The sequence below is a fragment of the Lampris incognitus genome, chromosome 7 (assembly GCF_029633865.1).
Source record: "Lampris incognitus isolate fLamInc1 chromosome 7, fLamInc1.hap2, whole genome shotgun sequence".
In the NCBI taxonomy this organism is placed as follows: Eukaryota; Metazoa; Chordata; class Actinopteri; order Lampriformes; family Lampridae; genus Lampris; species Lampris incognitus.
The window spans coordinates 45,142,432-45,169,333 of NC_079217.1; the positions used below are offsets into that span (position 1 = coordinate 45,142,432).

The 26,902-nt window shown below is 47.7% G+C and overlaps 1 protein-coding gene across 1 annotated transcript; it reads left to right on the plus strand.

Moving 5' to 3' along the window:
• Nucleotides 1-13,450: 13,450 nt before the first annotated feature.
• Nucleotides 13,451-20,034, plus strand: lhx1a (LIM homeobox 1a). The gene is made up of 5 exons (XM_056284043.1): nucleotides 13,451-13,620; nucleotides 15,701-15,924; nucleotides 16,367-16,650; nucleotides 18,518-18,683; nucleotides 19,655-20,034. Exons 1-5 carry the CDS (start codon nucleotides 13,451-13,453, stop codon nucleotides 20,032-20,034), a joined length of 1,224 nt encoding a protein of 407 aa, XP_056140018.1.
• Nucleotides 20,035-26,902: the final 6,868 nt, after the last annotated feature.

The window sequence follows — 26,902 nt, forward strand, 5'->3', positions numbered from 1 at the left end:
TCCAGCAACTTCCATGCATATTACAGCAAGAAATCTGTGCCCCCCCCCTGTCTGTCTGTCTCTCTGTTTTGCTCTCTCTCTCTGTCTCTGTCTCTATCTCTCTTTCTCTCTCTCTCTGTCTTTCACTCAACCATAGAGGATGAGTTGATTTTTGCTGCAGAGCTCAGATAAAAGGGGTCTTACCTAAAAAAAAAAATGTTTTTATTTATTTATTTTGTTTTTTTATGTTTTGAGTTGTTGAATGATTATTTTTGGGATTGTTAAAATATGCATGTTAAGTGTTTATTTGCAATTTGACAAGTATTTTTTATGTTGTTGAAAAGACATCAGGTCTGTTTTTTAATATCTTTTGTTGAATAAAACTTGTTTTAAAATTCAAAAAAATTATCTCTCGATCTCTGTCGCTGTCTCTCTGTCTGTCTGTCTGTGTCTCTCTCTGCCTGTCTCACTCTCTATGCCTGTCTCTCTCTTTCACTCTCTCTGTCTCTGTCCGTCTCTCCCTGCATGTCTCTCGCTCTCTGTCTGTCTGTCTCTCTCGCTGTCTGTCTGTCTCTCTCTCCCTCCCTCCCTCTCTGTCTCTCTCTCCCTCCCTCTCTGTCTGTCTCTCTCTCTCTCTCTCTCTCTCTCTCTCTCACAGTAAGAAAGCTGCAGAGTGGTCTCCATACATCGCTGGACGTGTCTCAGTCGAGCCGGGGACCTCGGGGTGAATGAGATGATTTTCTCTGTTAATGAGCTTCAAGCTTGCAATAGAGAAAAAGCAAATCAAGGGTTTTTCTGAGCATCTGATTAATTTGTTTAATATAATACCATTTTCTAGACATGCTGATTGTTTTTTTTTTCTCAAGCAAAGATAACTTTTCCAAGCTTTCTCATCAAGTTATCGTTCTGATTGTAATTTGCACTGAGACTGAGGTAACAGCGTGGACATATGTACGCTGTGCACGTGTGGACGTGTAGATGCCACAGTACCAGATGGATTTTATCAGAAAGGGACCGTTTACACAGCTTGACAAAACTTATCCAAGATCCAAGTTATCTTGATTTGACAAATTTGCTCAAATCGTATTTTGAATGTAGCATAATCTTGATGAGCACATTACTACTATTTTACCTCTGCTTGTAAAAGGTATGTATTTGGCTTTAAAAATTGTCAGGCGGAAAAAAAAGCAAGTAGTTTCATTATTTGATAATACATTCCAGTGTGTTTTATTCGGTCTGGACCCAGAATGGAAGAGGCGTGAAATCTGTGTATATTTACAACGTGCACATACAATTGAACCTGACACCATTCGGCATACATGGCGGAAACAGATGTACAGACCCACTGCTCCTCTTCACCTCCTTCCTCAGGGCTTGGCTGCAAAGCCTTTAGTGAGGTCAAGGTGGTGCCGTTCCCTGAGAACACTGCTGACCACCGGCCTGCCAGGCTGGTTAATTTACAACCTGTCCACCTCCATCACATCCAGCCATCCAGCTCAACCTCTTTCTCTCTCTCTCCCCCCCCCCCCCATCCCTCCCTGCTCTGCTCTGCCCTACTATCCGGCAGCTCAAGGGTGTGTAGATGCAAGTGGCATGCTCCAGTGGAGACAAATCAGACCCTCCCAGCCATGTCGTCGTAAAACATCCCCCTGGAAGGTTGTGACCTCCTCACTCTTCCCAGCTCATCTGCAGGCAGAACATGGTAACGGCGGCTGGAGAGGAGAATGTTGCTCCATGCATCGGCATAAATACCTCATCCCCTTTGCCAGGATGACAGCCAGAATAAAGGAAAACCTGAGGAAATGAGGGATTAGAGATTTCATTGAAACGGGTGGACATGAATTTTGCTTGCACGATTTAGATGCAATTATAGAGGGTGAAGTAAATACCAAAGAAACACCATGCCATTGTTAACAGTCACCTGTATGCCTTGGTCTGGTATCCCTGCCCTTTTACAAGGACCACGGCGCTCCTATGCACAGGGCAAAGAGTGTTAACTGAATGGTTAGATTAGCATGGGAGGATGGAGACCGTTTGAACTGCCTCGGCTATCGCAGCTCAAGCTGATAGAGCTTCCTGTTTGACTTGCGTCACGCAGTCTTCCACCATCAACATGCACCAAGTGGAAGGAAAGAAGTGATGTTCTGTTCATCCAAAAGATCTCTTAACCCCATCGCATCATGCGCGATCAGTTTACCGTAAATATGGCACACCCCCCTCCCCCCTTCACCTCAAGCTGTTCGACCTGAGCAGGAATAAACAACACTACCCCAACGCCGTACACTTGCCTGTAACTTCTCACTTTGTTTCTGCACAGCATCATTATAGACCCCCATATAGATGAGTTGTACCCTACTCCTCCTGGAGCACCACACACACACACACACACACACACACACACACACACATATGCCAATCCCCAACTGGAGTTGGAATCCCTGTTGCTCTAACCTGATGGAGCCATCAGCCACAAGCGAGACAGTGAGCAGTTGTTCTCACGGTCTCATCCCCACCGATGAGTCAGAGCACCAGGAGAGACAAACAATTTGGCCTCCCTCCCACAGTCACAGCTCTGGGAGCCAGCAGGGGGGACAACTAGGGGTTAGGGTTTTTTTTTTTTTTTGGTTGTGTGTGTGTGTTAGAGAAGGAGGGAGAGGAAGAGAAAAAGGTCACTTGGTGTAGTCATTATTCAGTCAATGAATAACAAAAGGCATGTCTTATTGCCAAGAGGAGGCTTGTGTTCCAGCTCTGGAAATGTTGGATACATAGGTAATAGGGCATAGGAAATGCATTTACAGCCAAATACTTTGTTCCATGAATGTTAAGGAGCTTGCTGTCAACAAGTGGGATGTTATTCTACATTATTTCCTTTCCATATAGACAGCCTCCCATTCTCTCGATCATCCCCCCTCTTCCTGTGTCTTCCCCGGCCAGGCAGGGAGGTACACGGGGGTGTAGGGGATATAGGGAGGTGGTGTGCAGCGCGGCGCGCTGTGAATGTTACCGCGCACGCACGCGCCCGCGCGCGCCTAAAACGAGGGCTTCTGACGCGGGGCTAGGACAAAGGGAAGCGGGGTCGCGCGGTGAAATGGTTAAAGTGAATCTTAATAGAGGCGGCAATGTCATTATCTCCCAATCCGCTGAGCCTCTCCACCGGGAGGTCGCGCCACTGACGGCCACTTTACACCCCGGAACGTCTGCCGCCGCCGCAGAGCGGGCATGACTGCCAATCCTATCCGGAGGATTTGTGTCCTCCTCCTCGAAATTCGGTCAGCGCATGCAGACTCATAAGGATGTTTAGAATTGAGAAATGTGTCAGGGAGCCATGGCCAAAGTCAACGAGATGGTCTGGCTTATGAATAGGGGAGGGGGGGCTGTGGGGGCGAGACATGCGCACCTGGACGAACCGCGCCGCGGACCCTCGTCCACACCGACCCGGTGTGAAACACGGCCCCGTGACTGCTCTGCTACACACTCCTCCTCACCCCTTACCCGAAATAAACGGCCCCCCTTGAAAGCAAACGTTGCTCATATAGGGTTTCATAAATTGAAAACGGTTATTGGAAATCCTCGGTAATTTGGACGGGATCCAACGCGTGTCGCAAAGGTTTCCGCAAAACGCGATTATTTGCTGCGTGTGCATCAGTTCCGTGAGATCAAATCGTAAGAGTGAGCCCCTCTGAAATGTGTGCTTATTTATATGCAGTTATTCAGATATCCAGTAAATTCCAATTACTTCCTAGGTTCCTATTTAGCCCGGATGGAAACGTGACAGGGGAGCTCTGTGTTTTGAGCCAAGTCTCGTCAGCTCCTCGCAGTACAGCAGGAGATCTGCATTCGTGTCATGCAGGCAGCAGCCGTGCAGCAGGCCGGACGGACCGGCTGACGGTCTCCAGGCCTGCAGGACCCGGCCAGGCCTGCGTGCGGCCGGTGCAGGGAGGTTGACTGTGTATGTTTGTGCGCGCGCCCTTGAGCGTGTCCCACTGCTTTTAAGGTGGAGTGCGTTCCGCTGCGTTTAAGGTGGAGTGCGGGCCGAACACCCCAATCCATTCCTGTCCCCTGTGTTCGACCCCGCGCTGCGCTCCCAGGGGCCCTAAATCCCCGCCGCTCTTCCCGGCGAGGACCCGCTGACGTGCAGCATGCCGAGGCGAGCACATTTTGCCTATGCATTAGCCATCCATTTCCTCTGGCTGACACCTCGCCAACATAAACCTGTAAGGCAGGGGTAAAATATCTCTCTCCGGGCGAAAATAAAGCTTTGTCTGCCCGCTGATGTATTGGATATAAAAATAAAGCCGTGGCTTTGACGCTAGCTTTACCTTATGCGCGGAATGCTTTCTGGGCACACAAAAGGCAATGAAAATGAATGGCGTGGTATTGCTCGCGATGCGCCCCCCCCCCCCCCAGCATCCAGCGTGGCGTATACCGCCCTCCCCACTACACACACACACACACACACACACACACACACACACACGTCACCATAGGTCCGCGTAAAGATGTGATTATTATGATAAATAAATTTCAGTAGTGATGCAGGGATTCCCGCCTGTGTCAGAACCAGATTAGTTAACCAGCATCTCTGTTTCTTACTATTTTGACCCTTTTTATTATTCAAGCTGTTTTCCTCAGATGGACCGAGGGATTCCCCGTGTGTCAGTGGTCCTGTATTTGATGAGAAGCTTCCTGGATGCTGCTGATGGTAACACACTGCTATGGTAAAAGAGGAATGCTGTTCTTTTTATTAACGCTGAGCATTGTGGGCGTGAGGTGTGTCGCCCACGCGCCAGGTGATGGTCAGGTGACGGTCAGGTGACCGGGCCCATTGCTACGTTTTATTTTCTTCGTGCCTATAAAGGTGAGCCTTGACGGAAACAATGTTTTTTATTGCTTTTTTCTCACAAATTACACATTTCTATACGCAAGTAGGCCTCCCCTAACCACGCTGAGATTTTTGTTTTTAATCCTGTTCTTGCAAAATCTCTAGCCACGATGTTATTATCTCGATTTTGAAACACGTATGTTAATTTCGAGTCATTCTTTGATGCCTTCAGCCTGGTAGGTTATATATATAGAAAGGGAGGATGAGATGAAAAGAATTTTTTTTTTTATCGACGCTGCAATATGAATTCTCCTCCGTGGTCCGGAGCTGGTCGTATATGTAAATGCAGCCTGGGCCGCTTGATATCAGCGCCGGCCAGCTCTCGGTCTTGCTTACGGCTTGGTGGAGCGCGGAAGCGTGCTCCAGTGCGCCGTGTATCTGCCGCCTCTCAGCCGCGCCGGCCGTCCCCAGAGCTTTGCCCGCCGCGCGATCATATCTCACACACAATGCTTATCGTCACACATTATATTATAATCATTAGTGATCCTAGCCCTTTCACCCCTGCCGTAGAATAAGCGGCGAGTGTCATTAATCTAAACTAGGGGTGCTGCCGGAGAGGCTTTAAGCCTGCTCCTTCCTTCCTCCCTCATTCGGACCGCGAGGGCTCATAATGACGTCTCCATCCCCTCTGTTTTATACGGCGCACGCGAGGCAGCTCTCGCTCCTGGTTTTTACAGCGAGTGTTTACACATCTTCTGTTAAAACGTGTGTTTGATCGATGGATGAACTCGGCAGATCACACAGAAGCCACAGCTTCGAGTTGGTTCCTCGCATACCAGAGACCGAAACGGGAGAGGCTGGGCTGGGGGGGGGGCACGCGGCCCTTCTCCTCACCGTGCGTTCAGTGTACACAATGCCATACAATCTGGCTCTCTTTAAATACTAAACACACACACACACACACCGCCCAGCGCATAACATATGAAGGCCTTTGGTACCTTTGTTTTGGGGTGACGCTTTGTGATTTTTGCACTAACCAATGAAATGGCGTCATAACGCACAGCACGTGCCCGCATTAGTAGTACCGAGCGGCCTGACGCATGAAGCACGGTTGACTCTCGTCCCATTTCTTACTAAAGACACGTTACAACGTCACTACGAAGCCTACACGGAATCCGTCCATGTGGCTCCGAGGGCTGAGAGGGTTCCCTGCGACAGCGTGCGTGTGTGGGGTGTGGGGGGGGGGGCAGCGGGAGGGTTGATTATCGGCTGGTGAGAGAGACGGGGCAGCTGTTGGGGAGATGGGCGGCAGGGGAGATCTATGAGTCCCATCGAATTCCTCTCCGCCAAGTCGGCAGTGAGTTAAAAGTGTGAGAAATGTTTATGTAGACTTGCTGCTGCTGCTCAATAATTCACGAAGCGAACATTTCCACGCGTTCACTGCTGATCCCGAGAAGGACTCGAGTCGGTGCTTCCCGGGGACCGGGTGTGCAATAGCTGCAACCCATTCGCCTCGGTTGCCATTGCCTCGGTAGTTAATCCATAGCAGACCGTCCTGGACTGAGCACAGGGAGTCCGTTAGCAGGCCTGGTGTAGTTTGACACAAGGTCTGCCGTGATGGCGCTGCGTCTGTAATTACGTGTAAGTGAGCTTGTGTTTGGGCGGTGGTCATGGAGACCCTGACACGGTAGGCCGGTTTGTCCACGCAGCGACAGCGAAGACGCGCCTCGTCTGATGACGTCACCCCGGGCCACGAAAGGGTATCGGTCGTATAACCTGATGCCGCGAGGCTCATGGGCCTCGCTTGAGTCGAAGGTGCACGAGCTGTTTTCTGCACGGGACATTTGAATGTATTATTTTGGTGGCATCTCCCTCCCAGCTGATGTGGACCGTGTTAACCACGTGTTGGCCTCCTCTGGGGTTTACCGGGGCCGTGCGTTACTTCTGCCGGCACGCGCTCTTCTGTTAAGGACCAATAACAGCCAGGGTCACGTGACATGTTTCTTTTATTTTTAGATTGAATGAGTTGATATGTATTAAAATTGTCCTCTATACCTTTTTCTTTCTTTGTTTTTGTTTGTTTGTTTGTTTGTTTGTTTCTTCTTTCTTTCCCTTTATTTTTTGTTTTTCTGTTTCTTTCTTTTTTCTTCCTTTCTTTTATATTTTTCTTTTGCTTTCTTTTTTCTTTCTTTCTTTTTATCTTTCTTTCTTTTTTCGTTTTTTTCTTCCTTTTCTTTATTTTTTCTTCCTCTTTCTTTCTTTCCTTCTTTCTTTCTTTTTCCTTTCCTTTTCTTTCTTTGTTTTTTCTTCCTTTCTTAAATCTTTTTTCTTCCTTCCTTCCTTCCTTCCTTCCTTCCTTCCTTCCTTCCTTCCTTCCTTTCTTTCCTTCTTTTTTCAGGTCTACTTTATGGTTAATGGATCATGGTTAGTCGTTCATCTGTCAGTTCCACATGTGAGTGAAGACTCTTCATGTCTCTTATGATGAGGGTTGAGGACGGTCTCGTTGTGTCAAATTAGGATCCGAAACATGTTTTATGAAAGTGGATGGATGGATAGACCATCTCCATCTTATAACAAAACATGTTTTATGGAAGTGGATGGATGGATAGACCATCTCCATCTTATAACAAACCATGTTTTATGGAAGTGGATGGATAGACCATCTCCATCTTGTAACACACTAACCGGCCTGTGTGACGATTGTATGTTTATCATCTGCAGCTCATTTGAAAACCACACGAGGTTTTAAAAGGAACTGACGGTGCACCTCAGTAGACACCCACAGTAGACACCCACAGTAGATATCCACAGTAGAGATCCACAGGAGATCAGCGGGCTGAGGCCAGACCCCCCCCCCTCGTTTCTCTCTGTCTGTCTCTCCCTGTCTGTCTGTCTGGTCTGTCTGTCTGTCTCTCTGTCTCTCTCTCTCTGTCTGTCTGTCTGTCTGTCTGTCTGTCTCTCTCTCTCTGTCTGTCTGTCTGTCTGTCTGTCTGTCTGTCTCGCTCTCTCTCTGTCTGTCTGTCTGTCTGTCTGTCTGTCTGTCTGTCTGTCTCGCTCTCTCTCTGTCTCTGTCTCTCTGTCTGTCTCTCACAGTCCGAAGCCGGCGGTGCTGTCGGCGGTCCCGGGATGCTCAGCTGATCAAAGCTCCAGTCGGGGGTAATATTTCTCACTTTATTACCGGAGTCACGGCGTGTCTGCGCGGCCAGCGATCACAGAGCCCCGGCCCACCTCCTCACCCTCCTCACCCTCCTCACCCACCTCACCCACCTCGACACCCCACCCAGCTCGCCGGTGCAGGTTAAGGTCACGCAGCGAAAAACATTTTGGTGTAGCCTTGGCCCCTTTCAGCACATCAGCCTGTCAGGATGGGTTTTTCTTTTTTCTTTTTTCGTTTTCTTTGTTTTTGTTTTTGTTTTGTTTTTTGTTGGTTTTTGTTTTGTTTGTTTGTTTGTTTGTTTGTTTGTTTGTTTTGTGATGGAGGCTATTTTAAACGTAAACGGTTTCACGTCAATAAACTTATCTAATTCAGAGTAAGTTTATTCTTTTTTATATATGCCTACTAATATATATATATATATATATATATATATATATATATATATATATATATATGAGAGAGAGAGTGTGTATATATATATATATATGGCAACATTATTTCTTTATTGTTTCTTTTTGTGGTGTGCTAAGCCTCGAGGAGGGATCAGACAAATAAACGTGTCATGATTAGAATTAATGATTGCATGCATCTTCACAGAATTCATTATCTTAGATTAATTGTCTCGCAGTATACTAGTTCAGTTGTCTGCAGTTCATAAAGCAAAATCTCTTGGGCTAATTAAAAAAAAGTAAGCACATGCAAAATATGCCTGTCCCAAGGCCCAGCAGTACAGAGCTGTAGTTAGAGATGCCAGAGGGCTCTAACGGTTCTGATACATGCATGCAAGTGACCCATACCTAGCTACTACTACTACCACTACTGCTACTGAGATTTAGCCAAACACATAAATCTATAATACATTCATATGTCAGATCTATACAAAACAAAACTTGGCAATTGGATCAAGTGAAACATCTGTATATGAAATAATAACGATTATTGAAATAATAGCAGCAGTAAAAATGACAGCAGAGTTACTGTGAGCAGCAAGCTCAGCGTCATGTGGAAGAGAGCTGCAGGCAGGCAGGGCTGCAGGCAGGCAGAGCTACAGGGCTGTAGAGCAAGTAGAGCTGCAGGCAGGAAGGGGTTACAGGGCTGCAGGGCTGCAGAACTGCAGACAGGCAAGGTTGCAGGGCTGCAGGGCAGGCAGGGCTGCAGAACTGCAGGCAGGCAAGGTTGCAGGGCAGGCAGGGCTGCAGAACTGCAGGCAGGCAAGGTTGCAGGGCTGCAGGGCTGCAGAACTGCAGGCAGGCAAGGTTGCAGGGCTGCAGGGCAGGCAGGGCTGCAGAACTGCAGGCAGGCAAGGTTGCAGGGTTGCAGGGCAGGCAGGGCTGCAGGGCCGCAGGCAGAACTGCAGGCCGCGTCACCGCAGTGTGCTGCACTGTAACTGTTGTGTTGTGTTGTTTTCCTTCAACATTTGACACCATGGGCCTACTTTCACATTTCCAAACTGAACGGTTGGCACACTGTCAATTGTCTGAAAGACCTCTGGGAATCTATCTTCTGCAACGAAAAAAAACAAAACTATAACTGAACTCTTTCTTTCTTCCTTTCAACGACTAAGGCAGGGTGTATACTCTAACTTTCTCCGCCAAGACAAACGAGGGGAAGAGTTTTGTTCTCACAACCTTAAGGACAGAAGTTGCATCAAATTGTAATTCCCAACTTGTGGGTATGCAGGGGAGAAGCAGGGCTGAAAACAATTATTCGTCGTGAAGGATTACAGTGGTAAGGTTAAACCAGTTTTGCATTTAATAGTGTCTTCGCCTTGAGGGGTGTTGAGATGTTCTTAAGCCCGTAGCCTATATTTTGATTTGGTGCTATTCGTGGATTAATCTGCTTCTGTGCGCCGTTTTATTCCGCGTGGTATTTTAAATCAGGCAGAGATTATCCCCGGTGACAGACTGGGAAAACAACATCAGCCATCTTGTTTACACTCGCCTTTACAAGTTTGCTTGATTTCAACAGTGTGAATTTGATATAGATTCAGATTTACGATTCGTGTTAGGCTGGCGTCTCCAAAACCCCGCTCCTTTCGGCCCCTGCAACAGTAGAATTGATTTCTAACAGTAGAATTGATTTCTAATAGTCAACGGATCAGCGATGTTTTCATACTGTCTGTGTTCGCATCTCTGAAACGGCCCTACAGGTTTTAACGACTGTGAATCAAGCCCTGTGTATATATATATAGACTACTGCCTTTAATTTCGTTAAGGCCTCCCCCCGCTCTCTCTCTCTCTCTCTCTCTCTCTCTCTCTCTCTCTCTCTCTCTCTCTCTCTCTCTCTCTCTCTCTCTCTCTCTCTCTCTCTCTCTCTCTCTCTCTCTCTCTCTCTCTTTCTCTCTCTCTCTCTCTCTCTCTCTCTCTCGCTCGCTCGCTCGCTCGCTTCTCTTCCATTTGATGATGGAAATGTAAGCAGATGCTCAGCAGATGCACCGCACGCACTCACGTGCCCCCTCCGCCGCCAGCAGAGCGAGGACGGGAGAGAAGCAGCGAGGAGGTAACGACGAGGTGCTCGGTAATGGCTCTGGGAAAGAGAGGCGTTAGGCCAGCAGCTTGTCCCCGCGCGGCGGTCTGCGGCCTTGTGCAGACCGCCGCGCGGGCTCTGCACGGGAGCGCTCGAGAAACGCACGCAGCGGCTGCCTCTGTCACACCAGCCCGTCCGTACTGTCATGCAGAAAGCAGGGGTCAGTTGTCTACTGACGGTTCACGGCATGCAGACTGCTGCTTACGTACGGGGCAGCTGACCGGGGAGGCCATATTTGGTTATTAAATGAAATCTATTGATTTCGGAGGCCGGCGTGGTAAATAACAACCCTTAGAGTTGTTTTGCAGACTATAATTGCGTGGCGTTCAATATTTTTTTGATTAAACAAAATAAAATAAATGCATGTTGTGTTAAAGACAGCGTTTACAGCAGAGTTTTTATGAATTATTAAACTTCCTTATGTGTTGTGGCGGGGGAGCCACGGCGCAAACAGCAGCTGTCAGCATGACTGCAACCCCGTTAACATCATCTCCCAAAATACACGTCACATGCGACGGGCCGAGGCTGGAGGCCTGTCCAACTAGAACACCGTGTTAACTAACTAAACAAATTAAGCACAAACCTGGCGAGTCTTCTCGGGCCCACGCTGCCGAGATTTCATGTTTCTTTTTTTGCGCGTTATTTTTTTATTGATTTTGATTTTTTTAAATAAAAAGCGCATCAACAGCAACTTAGCAGCACATACAAAATGTTGCATTATAGCTCCAGCAAACCACACACTGCCTTCAGCCGGTCAGCGGGGCACACAAGTGCTACACAAACCCAACAATCCCTCGGCTCATCATCATGCCAAACTGCGCTTAGTTCCCAGAAGATTCCCCAGACGATTCCTAGAAGTTTCCCTAGAAGATTCCTAGAAATTTCCTAGAAGATTCGGTGGTTTCTCCCGCGTTAATTTTACAGAAACAAGAGCTGGCCTACCAACACGCTGCCTCGGCTGCTCTGAAGTGACACCACCAGATAGCAGAGACCTCCACACTTGAGCAGAAGGAGAACCCTCCTCAGCCCGCTCCGTCTCGCAGTCTGCATATCTCATATATTCAACCCAAACGCCTTTCACGGGCACACAACGGCGGCAGTTCATCACGTTTTAGGGGCTCTGGCGACCCTCACCTAATGCTAATCACTTAATTTGGGAGGAGTGGATTGGATGGCCCTAATGAATCATGCCGGGGTGTGAGCCCCGGTCCCTGACGGGACGAGGCGCACAACCTGTCACCTCCGCAGCCGCTCCGTCTCGCGCAGTCCGCCTGCCTCCCGCACGCCGCGTGCAATACGCTGCTGCTGCTGAGAGGCAGTCCGCAAGTCGGGTTAAACCGGCGCGAGGAAATCCTTACGAACGCGCACAACGCCGGGATGTAACAGCGGACTAACGCGTGAGCACGTGACGGAGGAAAGTCAAACGATATTTCAGTAAAATACGTTTCCCCTCTTCAGCACCTTCTGGCAGGTCCTACCCTCCTCTCCTCCTCCATCGTTCGTTCGGAGAAGGCATCTCTGAGTGATTCAATATTTGCTAAGGAGTCGACCGAAGCCCGACCGGTCTGTACGGAGTCTGAGGGCGTAGAGAACGGGTCTGGTCTGGTCGAGATTATATATATATATATATATAGTTTATGCCAGTTTTGGATGAGGGCAATACTGCCCCAAAACATTTTCAACGGCAGGACGCGGAGTACCCGTTCCTCCGGAGACCGGCTGAGGGAACATTATGCCGTCGTCTGTTTTGAGAGACTGGTTAAAGGAGCTGGAATAAGACCGGCTTCTCCATGCTGAAGATGTCCACCGTATATATATCTACCTTGTTCAGCGACTCCTGAGGTCCTGGGCCCGGAAGACAATTTGATCAACAGCCGAAAGTGGCGCTTTGCCTCCACGCCCGTCGTCGCCTCCATCCTCCAAACACATTCACTAACATATGACACATTCAGGGAAATTTTTGACAATTGGTATCTTCAGTTCCGCATAAATAGCACGGCGGTGCACCGGCGGCGCTTTGATGGGATAGCTAATGGTTAGTTGGCATGGCGAGCCGCTGATTGGCTTGGCCGCGGGCTGACGTCACCAGCCCGTGAATAAGGCTGGCTTGTGTCCTTTCAGCAGCATGCAGAGTAGTGGAGACTTAAAGCTGAACGTCAAACCGAGCGCACAGATGTCACACGCATCCCGGTGCTGCTAGCGTCGTCCACCGCAGAACCGAGCCCGGCAGAACCCGCCCTGCAGAACCGAGCCCGGACAGCCGACAGAGGCGGAGCGGCAACACTTTTTGAGGTCTTTTTTGGGGGGGGGGCTTTGTTGTTGTTTCTCGACGGGTTTTGAACGGTGGATAAACGGTCATGTCCAAGTGCACTGAATCATTTCCTGGCACGCGCGTCTTTCTATTTGAAAGCGCTGCTCTCGAGTCGTTTTAATAAATGTCTCTTCAAGCTCTGACTGACACGCGTCGCTTTGCTCGGCCATTGCGTCTCCATCAAGACCAAGAGGACGACCACGACAAGGCTTTGGCTTTCCCGCTAGAGACGATCTGCTTTTGATTTTTTTTCTTTTTTTTTTCTTTTTTGTTGTTGTTGTTGTTGCTGTTGTTGTTGTGTCTTTCCGTCCGGCTAATCCATCGATATCCCCGCGTGCTGTGTGCCAGAGGATCCAAAGGACCGGTCTAGGAGGCGTCAGGGGGTTTTGCGTCACCTGAGAGGACGCCTTGGCATCAACATTCAGCCATCCCGCCTTTTGGACGTTATACCTTCATGCTGAGCATTTACGCACGCAGGGAGAATCCGCGGTGACACCTGATCGACTCCGTTGAACCCACTGACCCGGGACCTCGGAGGAACCAAATACCCCGACGGAAGCAGTCGATGCTTGGCCCGCGCTGTTGATTTGTTTGCCTGGCTAAGTGGTGAAGGCAGCGGTGACCACGTTTCCACCGTGGGTGTATCTACAAAGCCATGGTACACTGCGCTGGCTGCGAGAGGCCTATCCTGGACCGCTTCCTGCTCAACGTGCTGGACCGAGCGTGGCACGTCAAGTGCGTTCAGTGCTGCGAGTGCAAATGCAACTTAACAGAGAAATGCTTCTCTCGCGAAGGGAAACTCTATTGCAAAAATGACTTCTTTAGGTAAGCCGAGAGGGCTGTCTGCACACCTCTCACCAGTGGGGTTTGGTTTTTACACGCACACGCACGCACACGCACGCACTCACACACTCACACACACTCACACACAGCATTGAGTGTATGTATATTTATTTATATGGTGAAGGAGTCTACACAGAGTAGCCCATAGGAGAGTTTTAATAATAATAATAATAATAATAATAATAATACATTTATTGAGGCTGGTGTCTAAAGATAACTTCAGGGCACTTCGATATCAGTTACGCACTGCCAAAATAGAAAACAAAATTGTATTTTTCAGCCACAATACTTGTTATTAAACAATACTTATTAATACTTAACACAATACTTAGCACAATGCGTATCACTTGATTATTTTAGGGTTAGCATTATTTTTGGTGGGGTCACAACGCGTGGGGGTGTTTGTACAGCGGTTGTTCGTGCGTTATTCAACGGGCGTCATATTGCACGACTCACGACTGGACTTTGCAGGCCTCCACCTGAACTGTGTCAGGTGGGGGATTTGGAGAAGCGGGACTGGCTAGCATGTTCACACCGAGTCAAACGCTTACTTTCAATTAATTGACCAAAAAACAATAAAATAAAATAAAATAAAAGCAAGTGAAGAAATGATGATAATGTTAAAACGTTATTTGGGGCCGCTTGAATCAACACAACCGACTACGCAACATCACAAGTGCCGAGTTGTTAACGAATGTCCAACACGTTAATGAGCAGGGCGCATATGCACGCGGGTGTAGATGAGGGATGGAGGTGATGGGCTTTGATGAGGGCAGCGATTAAAAACTCGAGAGTCTAAATTCTTATGCAAAACGCCACGAGACCCCCCTGCACTGGCTCATAGCGGGGGTCTCTAAAGGAAATCGCACTCTGTTTGTAGAATGCGCGCTTCCAGGGCAGCCGCCGGAATCAATAGCGGGGCCGGCGGAGGCGGGAGGGAGCCGGCGGAGGCGGGAGGGAGCCGGCGGAGGCGGGAGGGAGCCGGCGGAGGGATCCGTCTGCGCAGCGCCCTGTGTGTGTGTGTGTGTGTGTGTGTGTGTGTGTGTGTGTGTGTGTGTGTGTGTGTGTGTGTGTGTGTGTGTGTGTGTGCGTGCGTGCGTGTGTGTGTGTGTGTGTGTGTGTGTGTGTGTGTTTGCACGTCTGCCGTCAGCAGGACGTGATAAGTGGATTTGAATAGTAAACTAGTTTAACAGATCAAGCCGGCAGACAAAACAATTACAGACTTTCTGTCAACAAGCAGAGCGCGCCATTCAATACACATCAGGGCCGCGCTGCCGCCACACCGCGTTGTGTATTACGCTGAAATCAAGTGTAAACATGTGTTATAAGGCTTACTGGGCCACATGCGCCGCGTAATAACGTCACAAGAGACGAAGATGACGATTAATTTAACGTGAATAAACACGTGCAGTGGCTTTATATAAATGGTTGTAGTGTAAGCAGACACAGGCCTTTATTTCCACCCAGCTTATTAAAGCTCGGTAGAAGCAGAGGTAAATACAACACTTCACCCCACCTCGTCACTAGGCAGGTCCGACCCAGGCTGTCTGGAAAGCACTGTGACGTGGTGTCAGAAAACTGATAAAAATAAAGTTATTATTATTATTATTATTAGTAGTAGTAGTAGTAGTATTATTCATTATTATTATTATTATTATTATTATTATTATTACTATTATTAGTATTATTATTATTATTGTTATTATTACTACTACTATTATTGTTATTTTATTATTGTTGCTATTATTATTAATATTGTTGTTGTTGTTCTTGCTATTGTTATTATTTATGAAATTGAAGATGTGCCGCTAAAACCAAAAGACGTGCTTCCTACACAAGACGTCATGATGTGTCTCGCGCCGCGGCGTCATTTGTGCGGGGCACGTGTGAAGAGCTTCGCCTTCATATTCTGCCAGATGTGTGTCGATGTTTTCAGTGTATCCGTGACCCCCCCCCTCCCCTCCTCCCCCGTCACCATGGCGCACGGAGTCCCGCGGTCTGCGGCGCGTGCAGGTGCGCCGGAGCCGAGGGCTGACTGTGTGCGTGTCCCGTGTCTCCGCAGGCGGTTCGGCACCAAGTGCGCGGGCTGTTCGCAGGGCATTTCCCCCAACGACCTGGTGCGGAGGGCGAGGAGCAAAGTGTTTCACCTGAACTGCTTCACCTGCATGATGTGCAACAAGCAGCTGTCCACCGGGGAGGAGCTCTACATCATAGACGAGAACAAATTCGTTTGCAAGGAAGATTACCTAAGCAACGCCAGTGTAAAGGACACCAACCTTCTCTCAGGTACGGGGCGCCGCGGGCGGGCGCCATCATTTGGTTGGTGCTGTGCCTGAGGTGTGATGGATGTGACCGTGTCCCGCGAGTCGTGGCGTGTCACATGTCCACGGCTTGAGCGGAAGCGGCGATGGGCTTGTTCCCATTTGAAACGACCAAAGTTAAACGAAAGAAAAGCAGTCACCTGTCCAAATAAGGAGGCTGTTCGTGTCGCTAAGCTGTTGGTGTGGGCGTGATTTTGTAAGGAAGGTGCTGGATGTGTAGCTTCACCATGTCCTGCTTTGTGTTAGCTTACCTGCACATGTCAAACCCTTTCTTACTCCACCTCCCTTTGTTTTATTGTAAGATTTTGCAAAATGTGCTGCACCTTGTCTCGTAACGTGTGTGGTCGTTATGTTGGTCGCGTTGTTGTTGTTCTCATCATGACCGTGGCCTCCTCTCCGCCCCGCAGTAACGGCATGCAGCGACCCCAGCCTATCGCCGGACTGCCAGGACCAGCTGCAGGACGACGTCGGCCTGAAGGACTCTGAAATAGCCGCGCTGTCCGACAAGGAGGCGGGAAATAACGAGAACGACGACCAGAACCTGGGCGGGAAGCGGCGCGGGCCCCGCACCACCATCAAGGCCAAGCAGCTGGAGACGCTGAAGGCGGCCTTCGCGGCCACGCCGAAGCCCACCAGGCACATCAGGGAGCAGCTCGCCCAGGAGACGGGGCTGAATATGAGAGTTATTCAGGTAAAACCCCGGACACCCCCTTAACTCACCGGGGCAGGAATACGCACGACACACCACACGGCTCGTGGAGACCGGATTCGGGGGGGGGGGTGGTCCCGCACCTTGTGTGTTTTTATTTTCCGCTTATTAAAACGTGTGATACAGCAGCTTCTATCTTATGGAAAACACCTCCCCGAGAAGACCGGCTAGAAAGGGGGGTGGATGTGGGGGAGGGGCGTACGGAAAGAGGTCTGTCTTGGCGCTCGTCCCCTCCGTGTTGGGCGCAGCGTTAGTAGACCGGCAGGAACAGACTTCACCAGAACCCGTGGCGGCTCCGTCTTGCTGCACCTCCCGTCTGCTGGGGGAGGAGGATGGAGGGAGGGGGGGTGAGGGGGAGGGCGGGGGTCTCCTGCAAACTGCACGGTCACATCGATACATTAAGCTTAGCGTCGGCTGTTAGCGAGGTGTCTTTAGAAAGGGGTAATTTATATGGGTATTTCTGATTCTTGGCGCGCCCGATGGGCGAACACGCCAACTGGCGCCGGGAGCGCTGGGAGCGCTGGGAGCGCTGGGAGCGCTGGGAACCTTGGCACAGCTCTGCCATCACGTTTTGCGACCACATTTAGTCACGCTGTGACCATTTCCAGTCAAGTGGAAAGACAGAAATCTGTTTCAGGGGGTTTTTCAGATCGTCGCCTCACCTTTTCTATTACAGCAGCTTATCTGAAATTAAACAATGGCAAACAAGACAATGTTTATTTTTTTTATTAATTTGTACAATTATTATTATTATTATTGTTATTATTATTATTATTATTATTGCTGCAAGAGGAAGATTCAATTTTCTTTGGCCGAAAATTATGAGAAAATGCATGTGCCGGTTTTGATGCATGCTCATGTTTTTCATCGTGATCCATTCACACCCAAGTGAAGCTTTTACCCTTCCGAGCGTCCTTGCTTGTGGGTCTGGAGTGATGGAGAGCTGCTGCGAAGTGCGGATGGCAGAATAACAGGAGGTCGCGCTGCGGGCCGGGGCCCATGGCGCCTATTGTATAGATACAAGTTATCATTATTATTATTATTATTATTATTTATTATTATTATAATTATTATCATTACTATTATTATTATCATTATTATTATTATAGTATTAGTATAGTATAGTATATATTGTGTGTTCGGTAGCGGACGAGCAGTCACAGGGAGGAATCGGACAGGGCAGCCCATATAGACCGCGAAATTCTGCCCTCCAAGAGCTGGTTAACGTATTAGTAACAAGCCTCTTATTAAGCAGCCGATCAATTGAGGATTTTAAGTGCCCCACTGCTAGACCTGAGTCAGGCTAAATTGGGGCTGGGAGTGAGGGGGTGAGGGTGGGGGCTGGGGTGGGGGGGGGCAGATCACCATGGTCTGATTCTCTTCCTGACAAGAATTAGGCAGCCGGTCTCGTCGGTAATGCAGCTCGCAGTAACCAGGTCACTGTCGTGCCAGCCTGTCCGTGCGAACCCGGCTCGATATGCACGCTGTCGCGCCATAACCGCCACGGCGGCTCATGCGCCCGGGCTCTCACGCCCGGGCTCTCACGCCCGGCTTCTCACGCACGCCAGGCTTTTCAAACGCGGCAGAGCCGGTCTCTCTGTTAAAGCAGGAACCACGAAGACAGCCCAACCAAAGAGTTTTACTCTATTATCTTCTATATTATTTTTTTAATATAAATATACTGCGGTCTATTCCCCCTCCCCCCCCCCCAAATAAAATGTGGTGCCGCTGGAGCGACAGACAAGACGCGGTGCGATTCCTGCGGCTGCAGCTGACGCGGTTTGAGAGCGGCTTCCCGTGGTGCAGCTCGCGGGTGTTTTTACGACACTAACGGAGGTGTGTTCCCCAGGTCTGGTTCCAGAACCGGCGGTCCAAAGAGAGGCGCATGAAGCAGCTGAGCGCGCTCGGCGCCAGGCGGCACGCCTTCTTCCGCAGCCCGAGGAGGATGAGGACGCTGGTGGACAGGCTCGAGCCCGGGGAGCTCATCCCCAACGGGCCGTTCTCCTACTACGGAGGTAACGACGGGTCTCGAAAGACGCCCCCCCCCGCCTTTTATATGTCTGCCGAGGGGTCTGAGATGTGCTACTGAGAACGGTGTGTGTGTGTGTGTGTGTGTGTGTGTGTGTGTGTGGGCAGCCTTAAGGTTGACATGCTAAGACAGGTTAGCGTGTTAAGCCGTCTCATTTCCCGAGCTGGTGGAAAACACACAGTCATTTCATGCGGCCTAGATGTGTTTATGGACGAGTAATATTACCTCCGGGGAAAATATGCACACGTCTCCCCTCCTTCATTGAGGGCGGTGGATTCCTCCAGAAGGAGCTGACCCGTTAAGTTAGTGTTATAAATTAAGCCAATTGGTTTTCCAAAACGTGAGGTCAAAAAGGATTTTAAGCAAACAAGACTTAAATGATGAAACAGGAGCTGTTTTATGCTCAAAAGAAATATTCAGACCCCAGAAATATTTGTCTATATTGTCAAGTTTGCCATGACCATCTTTTGTCTTATATATATATATACCATTCATCGCTGCGCATTCCTTTAAGGTGGATTTAGCTCAGATTCGTTTCCCTGGCGAGGCTTTAAATATGAAATAGTTGGAAATATCTTTGCTGATCATTTTCAGAAACTGTCACTTGTGCGGGGGTTTTGTCCCTTTTGTTGAGTCTAAAGTCTAATATTCAGCTGAAAAGAAGAAGGAGAAGAAAAAAATGGTCCCAGTAGGTAAGGCTCGTTGAAGAAATGGTTTTCAATTTTAATTAATTTTGTGGCAGGGTTGTCCTCTCCACCCAGTTGCAGTTGTGATTTAAGTGTAATGCGCCGTGTGACTAATGTAGCACGGCGAGGGTCTCCTGCTCCGCCGCTCCCTCTCTCTACATTACAAATCAAGCTATGTATATTCAATGAATTCCCTCATATCTCTGAAATTATTTCTACACACCCATTGTTCTCAGCTCTGCTGTTGGTTTCTTTTTTTGTGGATCTGCAGATTATCAAAGCGAGTACTACGGCCCGGGAGGGAACTATGACTTCTTTCCTCAGGGGCCTCCGTCGTCGCAGGCGCAGACCCCGGTAGACCTCCCCTTCGTGCCCTCTTCAGGGCCTGCAGGGACTCCCCTCGGAGGCATGGACCATCCCCTGCCAGGTCACCACCCCTCCAGTGAAGTGCAGCGGTTCTCTGATATCATGTCCCACCACCCCGGGGACTCCCCCAGCCCAGAGCCCGGCATCCCAGGGCCCATGCACAGCATCTCCTCCGAGGTGTTTGGCCCCAGCCCCCCCTTTACCTCACTGTCACTGAACGGCAGCGGATACAACAGCCACCTGTCCCATCCTCCCTCGGAAATGAACGAGGGTACTGTCTGGTAGCTTTACCCAAGGAACTCAGACACTCAGCAGATTCAGTACGCGGGGGGGGCGGGGCGGTGGGGGGGTCAAGAACACGGGCATTGATGTTGGTGCAGCCAGGGAAAGCAGTCACATTGTTATAGTTTCCTTTTGTTTTGTTTGTTTTGTTTTTTTTTTGTTTTTTTTTAAAATAATAATAATTGCATATTTATTTATTTATTTATTTTCACATATGACTTCCTTTCATTTTTTTTTTTGTTTCTGGAGAAAAGTATTATTATGTGGAATAATCCAGAATGGATTGTGTGATTATAAAAATTTTTTCCTTACGTTTCCATTTGCATCTTTTTGTGCTACAAATCAAATCCATGAATGGACTCTGCGGCACGAAGCAAGTTTGGGTGAGATGAGACTGTTAAACTGAGGGACCCCCCCCCCAACACCTCCCCTCCCCTCCCCGAGCACCCTGCTCTCTCCACAGCTTTGACCCCCTCCTGACTCCTGCCACCGGCCCAGCGTTACGGCCGAACCTCCAAACACTCACGAGTGGGGGGGTTGGGGGGCGCGGGGGGGGGGGCTTTTCAAACCTCCTTGTCTGCCTAGGACACGAGAACATGGTGAGCTCCTTTCAGAGACTCTCCATTGAGTGAGGAGGAGGAGGAGGACAGAGGCTGGTGTGTTGCGAGCACCGGGCAGGCTGAGCAGACTCCGCGTGAGGCAGGCAGCCCCGTGCCCCTTGTATTTACCCAGAAGCCCCTCGCACCTCTCTGCCTCCACAGGCTACGCCATACTGACACTTACACAACCTTTACGACACTCTTATCTGTTCCCGAAGGCCAGAGGAGCTCACGTTGTCCTCCGTTCAACCATTTCTCTTTCTTTTTGTTTCGTTACAATTTCATTTTGTTTTTCGAAAAGAACAAAACAAAAAACTCCACCACATCTGAAGAAGAAGAAGAAGAAGAAGAAGAAGGAGAAGAAGGAGAAGAAGAAGAGGAAGGCTACCTTCAACGAGACAAACGCGATACAGGCTCTGCAGCTTGCAAACCCTTTATTTGAAACGGAAGTTAACTTGAAACGCTGTGGAAATGAAGTCTACCTTCTAAAAGTCCTGTTCTGGGGTTCTGAAAGGGACTTAGAGCAGTCAACTGTTTACGTATATCTATTTAATTCAGGAGTCCAGAAGTCTCAAACCCTGTTTCAGAACCTCTCAATCCAGATAAAAATGTTCCAAGCAACCAACCAAACTTTTGTATTGATTTCATTTATATTGTATGGAGACGAAAAACACGTTTGCCAGGATTGTGGTTCACTGTGCTAGTTTGTACAAGATGTTGTTTACAAAAAAACAAAACAAAAAAAAAAAGATGAAGAAAAAAACAAAAAACGAAAAGAAAAAAAAACGTGAGTAGACAGTTACCAAATAAAAGATAGCACAAATACTGTTAAAGTGCTTTGCACCATCATCTGCAGAACGTGTTGAGACGAAATGTACGTGTTGAAAGGAGTAACTGACTTCTGAATTTTTTTAGTCTGCTGACAAAACATTCATAAAGTTGTTGATATGACATACTTAGACAGGTTTTATTTTTGTGTCTTCAAGGGAGAAAAAAAAAGAAAAAAAGAAAAAAGTCCACACTATTAAATTTGATGGTGAACTATGCAGCGAGTAGCTGCTGCATCTCTTTGAATATGGAGCCCTCATGGTATGTCTTTTACTGTCCCAATAAACCTAAGCTTATGTGACCTCCAGTGCATATTAGACCATTCACTGTACAAATGCAACATGTCGACGAAAAAGTGTTTCTAATAAAACTAAAAAAATATATATATATATACATTTGAATTTTAACATATTTTCTCTGTAAGAAAAATGCTATCGTGTAAAATTGGTGGGGGCTATGTTGATGCTTTCTGAACAACGTGGCAGGAAAACAGGGGAACACTTGTTAATACGGATTAATGGGATTCACAACGCTGAGTGAAAGTGAAGTGGGACAGCAGGCACACACTACACTGATCTGCACTGCTTTAAGATAGCCCTTTGGAAATGGCCTGGATAATATTTTATTTCATTTTAAAACATTTTTTATCTATCTATCTATCTATTTATTTAGGTTTTGAATTCCTTCCCCGGTTGTTGAGACCAGCTACAGACTGCTGTGCAGTATAGGTACTGCTGTGCAGTATAGGTACTACTGTGCAGCATGTGTGTTATTGTGCAGTATGGGTGTTACTGTGCAGTATGCGTGTTACTGTGCAGTATGGGTGTTAATGTGCAGTATGGGTGTTACTGCGTGGTATGGGTATTAATGTGCAGTATGGGTATTAATGTGCAGTATGGGTGTTACTGTGCAGTACGAGTATTACTGTGCAGTATGGGTGTTACTGTGCAGTATGCGTGTTACTGCGTGGTATGGGTATTAATGTGCAGTATGGGTATTAATGTGCAGTATGGGTGTTACTGTGCAGTACGAGTATTACTGTGCAGTATGCGTATTACTGTGCAGTATGGGTGTTACTGTTCAGTATGGGTGTTACTGCGTGGTATGGGTATTAATGTGCAGTATGGGTGTTACTGTGCAGTATGGGTATTACTGTGCAGTATGGGTGTTACTGTGCAGTACGAGTATTACTGTGCAGTATGGGTATTAATGTGCAGTACGAGTATTACTGTGCAGTATGGGTGTCACTGCAGTATGGGTGTTACTGTGCAGTATGAGTATTATTGTGCAGTATGTGTTACTCTGCAGTATGGGTGTTACTGTGCAGTATGAGTATTATTGTGCAGTATGTGTTACTCTGCAGTATGGGTGTTACTGTGCAGTATGAGTACTACTGTGCAGTATGGGTATTACTGTGCAGTATGGGTGTTATTCTGCAGTATGCGTGTTACTGTGCAGTATGGGTGTCACTCTGCAGTATGAATACTACTGTGCAGTATGGGTATTACTGTGCAGTATGGGTGTTACTGTGCAGTATGAGTATTACTGTGCAGTATGGGTATTACTGTGCAGTATGGGTGTTACTGTGGAGTATGGCTATTACTGTGCAGTATGGGTGTTACTGTGTAGCATGTGTGTTACTCTGCATTATGGGTGTTACTCTGCAGCATGTGTATTACTCTGCAGTATGGGTGTTACTGTGCAGCATGTGTGTTACTGTGCAGTATGGGTGTTACTGTGCAATATGGATGTTACTGTGTAGCATGTGTGTTACTGTACAGTATGGGTGTTACTGTGCAGTATAGATGTTACTGTGCAGCATGTGTGTTACTCTGCAGTGTGGGTGTTACTGTGCAGCATGGGTGTTACTGTGCAGCATGGGTGTTACTCTGCAGTGTGGGTGTTACTCTGCAGCATGTGTGTTACTGTGCATGAGATTTTGTCATTTCATGCCACGGCAAAGCTCTGGAGCCTGACAGCTGCAGTTGCAGATTGGCTTTTCTGCAAGCATATTAAAACATTTCATAGATGACATGAATCAGAGATTCAAATAACAATAACAATGTTACAATGTTTCTCTCTCTCTCTCTTTTTTTTATTTTTTTGCTGACTTAAATATTTCTCTGCTATGTGGCGATGTTGAGCAGGGTTGGCGTGGCCAGCGTGGTGGTGGGGGGGGTAGTATAGTACAATATATTTACAAGTTATGCTGATGGCATCACGTTGGGGTGTTTGGGTGTATTTGGTTATTAGAGGTCGCTGACTAACATTAGAAGTTAGCTGTGCAGCTGTGAAGGACAAGGAAATTGCCATGACCGCGGGTCTCCTGCTTGTAACGGTTTCATTAGCCCTCTCGTACATTATTATCCCCTGCAGTTGACGGTTCTCGGGGTGCGGTCTGCTAGTTGGGAGGGACTTTTCCAACTTATTTCAAGGAGCAGGGCCATAATAATCACCAAAGAGCCAGTACTAGCCATGATGCAGGGAGGATAAAAAAATAATAATTGATAGTTGAGGGGAAACAACCTTGGCTGTGGGATTGTGGGATGAAGAGTGGTGGGCCCTTTATCTCCATAACCCTCCATGTGCAGTTAGGACCGTATGCGTCCCCGTCCCCCCGTCTCCCACTGTAATCCACCATGAATTAATCATGGTCTTGAGAGTTAACCAAGCTTGGGGGGGGGCGAGGGGCTCAGGGTCTTGGTGGGGCTATGGAACGATATGGATCTCTCCTGAGCCCCCGGGCTTAGCCTCAGTGGTAATGCCATGCACCGCCAACTGACCGCCCCCGAGGATTCAAATCTACTATTGATTGCTCATCAATTATTGGTGCGTACTGACCTTGTATTCAGCCCTGCCAAAATAAGAATAAGCCTTAACATGAACGAGTGGGTTTTTTTTTTTTAAATGATGCTTTAAATTTCATAGAGAGGGCACTTTATCAGCCTCGGAAACCTCTTAATTTCCGAAGTCTGTGTGTGTGTGTGTGTGTGTGTGTGTGTGTGTGTGTGTGTGTGTGTGTGTGTGTGTGTGTGTGTGTGTGTGTGTGTGTGTGTGTTTACGTGGGGGTAGTGTGATGACATGTGCTAGCGGAAGCAGTGAAATATGGTGGCTTGCTTTGGGGTAGGACAGGGGCTGAAAATATCAAGCCGATGCACAATCGGGTGGAGCAGTCAAAATGAAATACTCCGAACAAAGGGGAGTTTTTGAGACCCTCTTCATGTGAGAAGCACTTGGGTTGTGGTGTTAAATGCAGCACGGCCCAGCTGGAGGCATACCTTCCTCTGACCGAACAAATCACAAGCACATAAACAAACGCCATGTGCCCTCATTTCTCCTCACACGAACGGCAGAGATTGGAGGGCCAGAATGTAAGCCTAAAACGACCATGAGCGGTCAAAATGACCGCGCGTAATTTGCGCGGCATGTCACTATTTGTGACGCGTGTTGGTCGCGTCATTTCCTTCGTGAAGTTCATGGCTCTGTCCTAGAAACACACTAGCGTCCTCCAGGGCAGAGTAAGAGTCTGAACTTGATTTCTGATTATTGCCAACATGTCTGGTTACAGACGCACCATGACTACCACCGAGGCGTTGCGGTATTTACAGGCGTTGGACAGCAGCCATTTTAAATTGTTTGAAAAATAGTATTACAAGTTGTTAAAATGTTAATTTTGGTGTCAGTTAGTTTCTTAACAGACATACTAACCGATGCAATGCATTAATATCTCAACTGGGTATTTACCTTGACAGAATATAGAGTTTAAAAACCGCGGCGGTTATTTTGACGGCCCATGGTCGTTCTAGTAGTTTTTATGTCCCGGTAGTTGTTTGAGACTGTTTCAATGGTTATTTTCAGTTCTTTTCTTTTTTTTTACATTTTACGTTTAATAGGCCTTGTTACGTTTGTTAGATGAGCACTATATGTTTTATGTTTTGTTTTTCAGGTAATATTTTCACTTTTTCAATTTTGCTATCCAAGTTCGACCATGTCTCTCTGAAGTTTAAATTGTTAAAACATAGTATTATAGTTGTTAATATGTTAATTTTGGTGTCGGTCGTTTCCTACCAGACATGCTGTAATGCATTGATATCTCAACCGGGTATTTATCTTGACAGAATATAGAGTTTAATAGCTGGCGGTCATTTTGACCGCCCATGGTCGTTTTAGGTAGGAGTGGAATCCCGGTCGTTCTATTAATGGAGCCGGTTGGCTGATCACTGGGTCGCAGTTTCTTGCCTCAGTGTGCAGAGAGAGGGTGATGTGCACCAATGTGGCCGCCTGATTGGTGACTTGTGCTGACTGCTGATGTTTGATTTCACAGTTCTTTTTTCCCATGTCTTCCTCCTGCTCTCACAGTGGAAGACAGGAGGCGTTATTCAGGTCACAAGTCTGTTCTCAGCATACAACTGAAGACACAGAGGATTTTTCAAGGGTTTTGATGGCAATGGCTTTGACGTAAAGCAAAAAAGGCTTGTCGGTACTTATGGCGTCAAACACTGGACTGACCAGGAAATGAAAACACTGGAATAAAAAATTTCCCATGACCCTTTAGGATGGAAAGAGACTTCATAGTCACAATATGGTAGAAGCGGGTCTAACTTCATGTTATGTTAAATTTCTTGCTTTATGTTAAGCAAATTAGCAGACAATCGCAACAGAGTTTTCAGATGAGGTAGGACGAGGGAACAGTATATGAAGAAAAGCTTCATTCTGCAGACAAACGAGAGGTGGTGGTGGACAGAGGATAGGATGCTCTGGAGGCTCTGGCTCTCGCTGAGAGAGTTCAACCAGGAATCCACATCAAAGCACAAAAGCTTTATAATAAGACACTATTTTTAATAATTTTACAAGAATCCCGTAACACGTCTAGAGCTGACCTCCCCACAGTTGGTGCTGATGTGAGATGTGGACACAGTGCCAGCATCCAACATGGTGCTGCGGAGACATGCCTACCTTCTTTACCTTCCTTCATTTACCTTTCAGCCCTGCTAGGAAATGATTTACATTACATTAAATGAGGGTCAATTTTTTGCGTGTGTTTTTGTGTGTGTGTGTGTGTGTGTGTGTGTGTGTGTGTGTGTGTGTGTGTGTGTGTGTGTGTGTGTGTGTGTGTGTGTGTGTGTGTGTGTTTCATATCATTGTGTGCTTTCCCAGTAGTGTTCCCTATGTATTCAAATCTGCAAATTCAAATTTTGGTCTAAGTACGTGTGTTTTAATTGTTTTCCCATGTGACCTGACGTATGTTTCTGTGCTTTCTGTTAACACTGTAGTCACTCTCCATGCACACACTGTCAAGCTAACTGTGTGTGTGTGTGTGTGTGTGTGTGTGTGTGGGGGGGGGGGGGGTTGGGCATCAGCACTAACCTGCAACACTGCTTTTTGCTAATGGCTGAGTGGCCGTTTCCATCTGAACAACCCGAAAAAGAGCACAGATGGCGTCA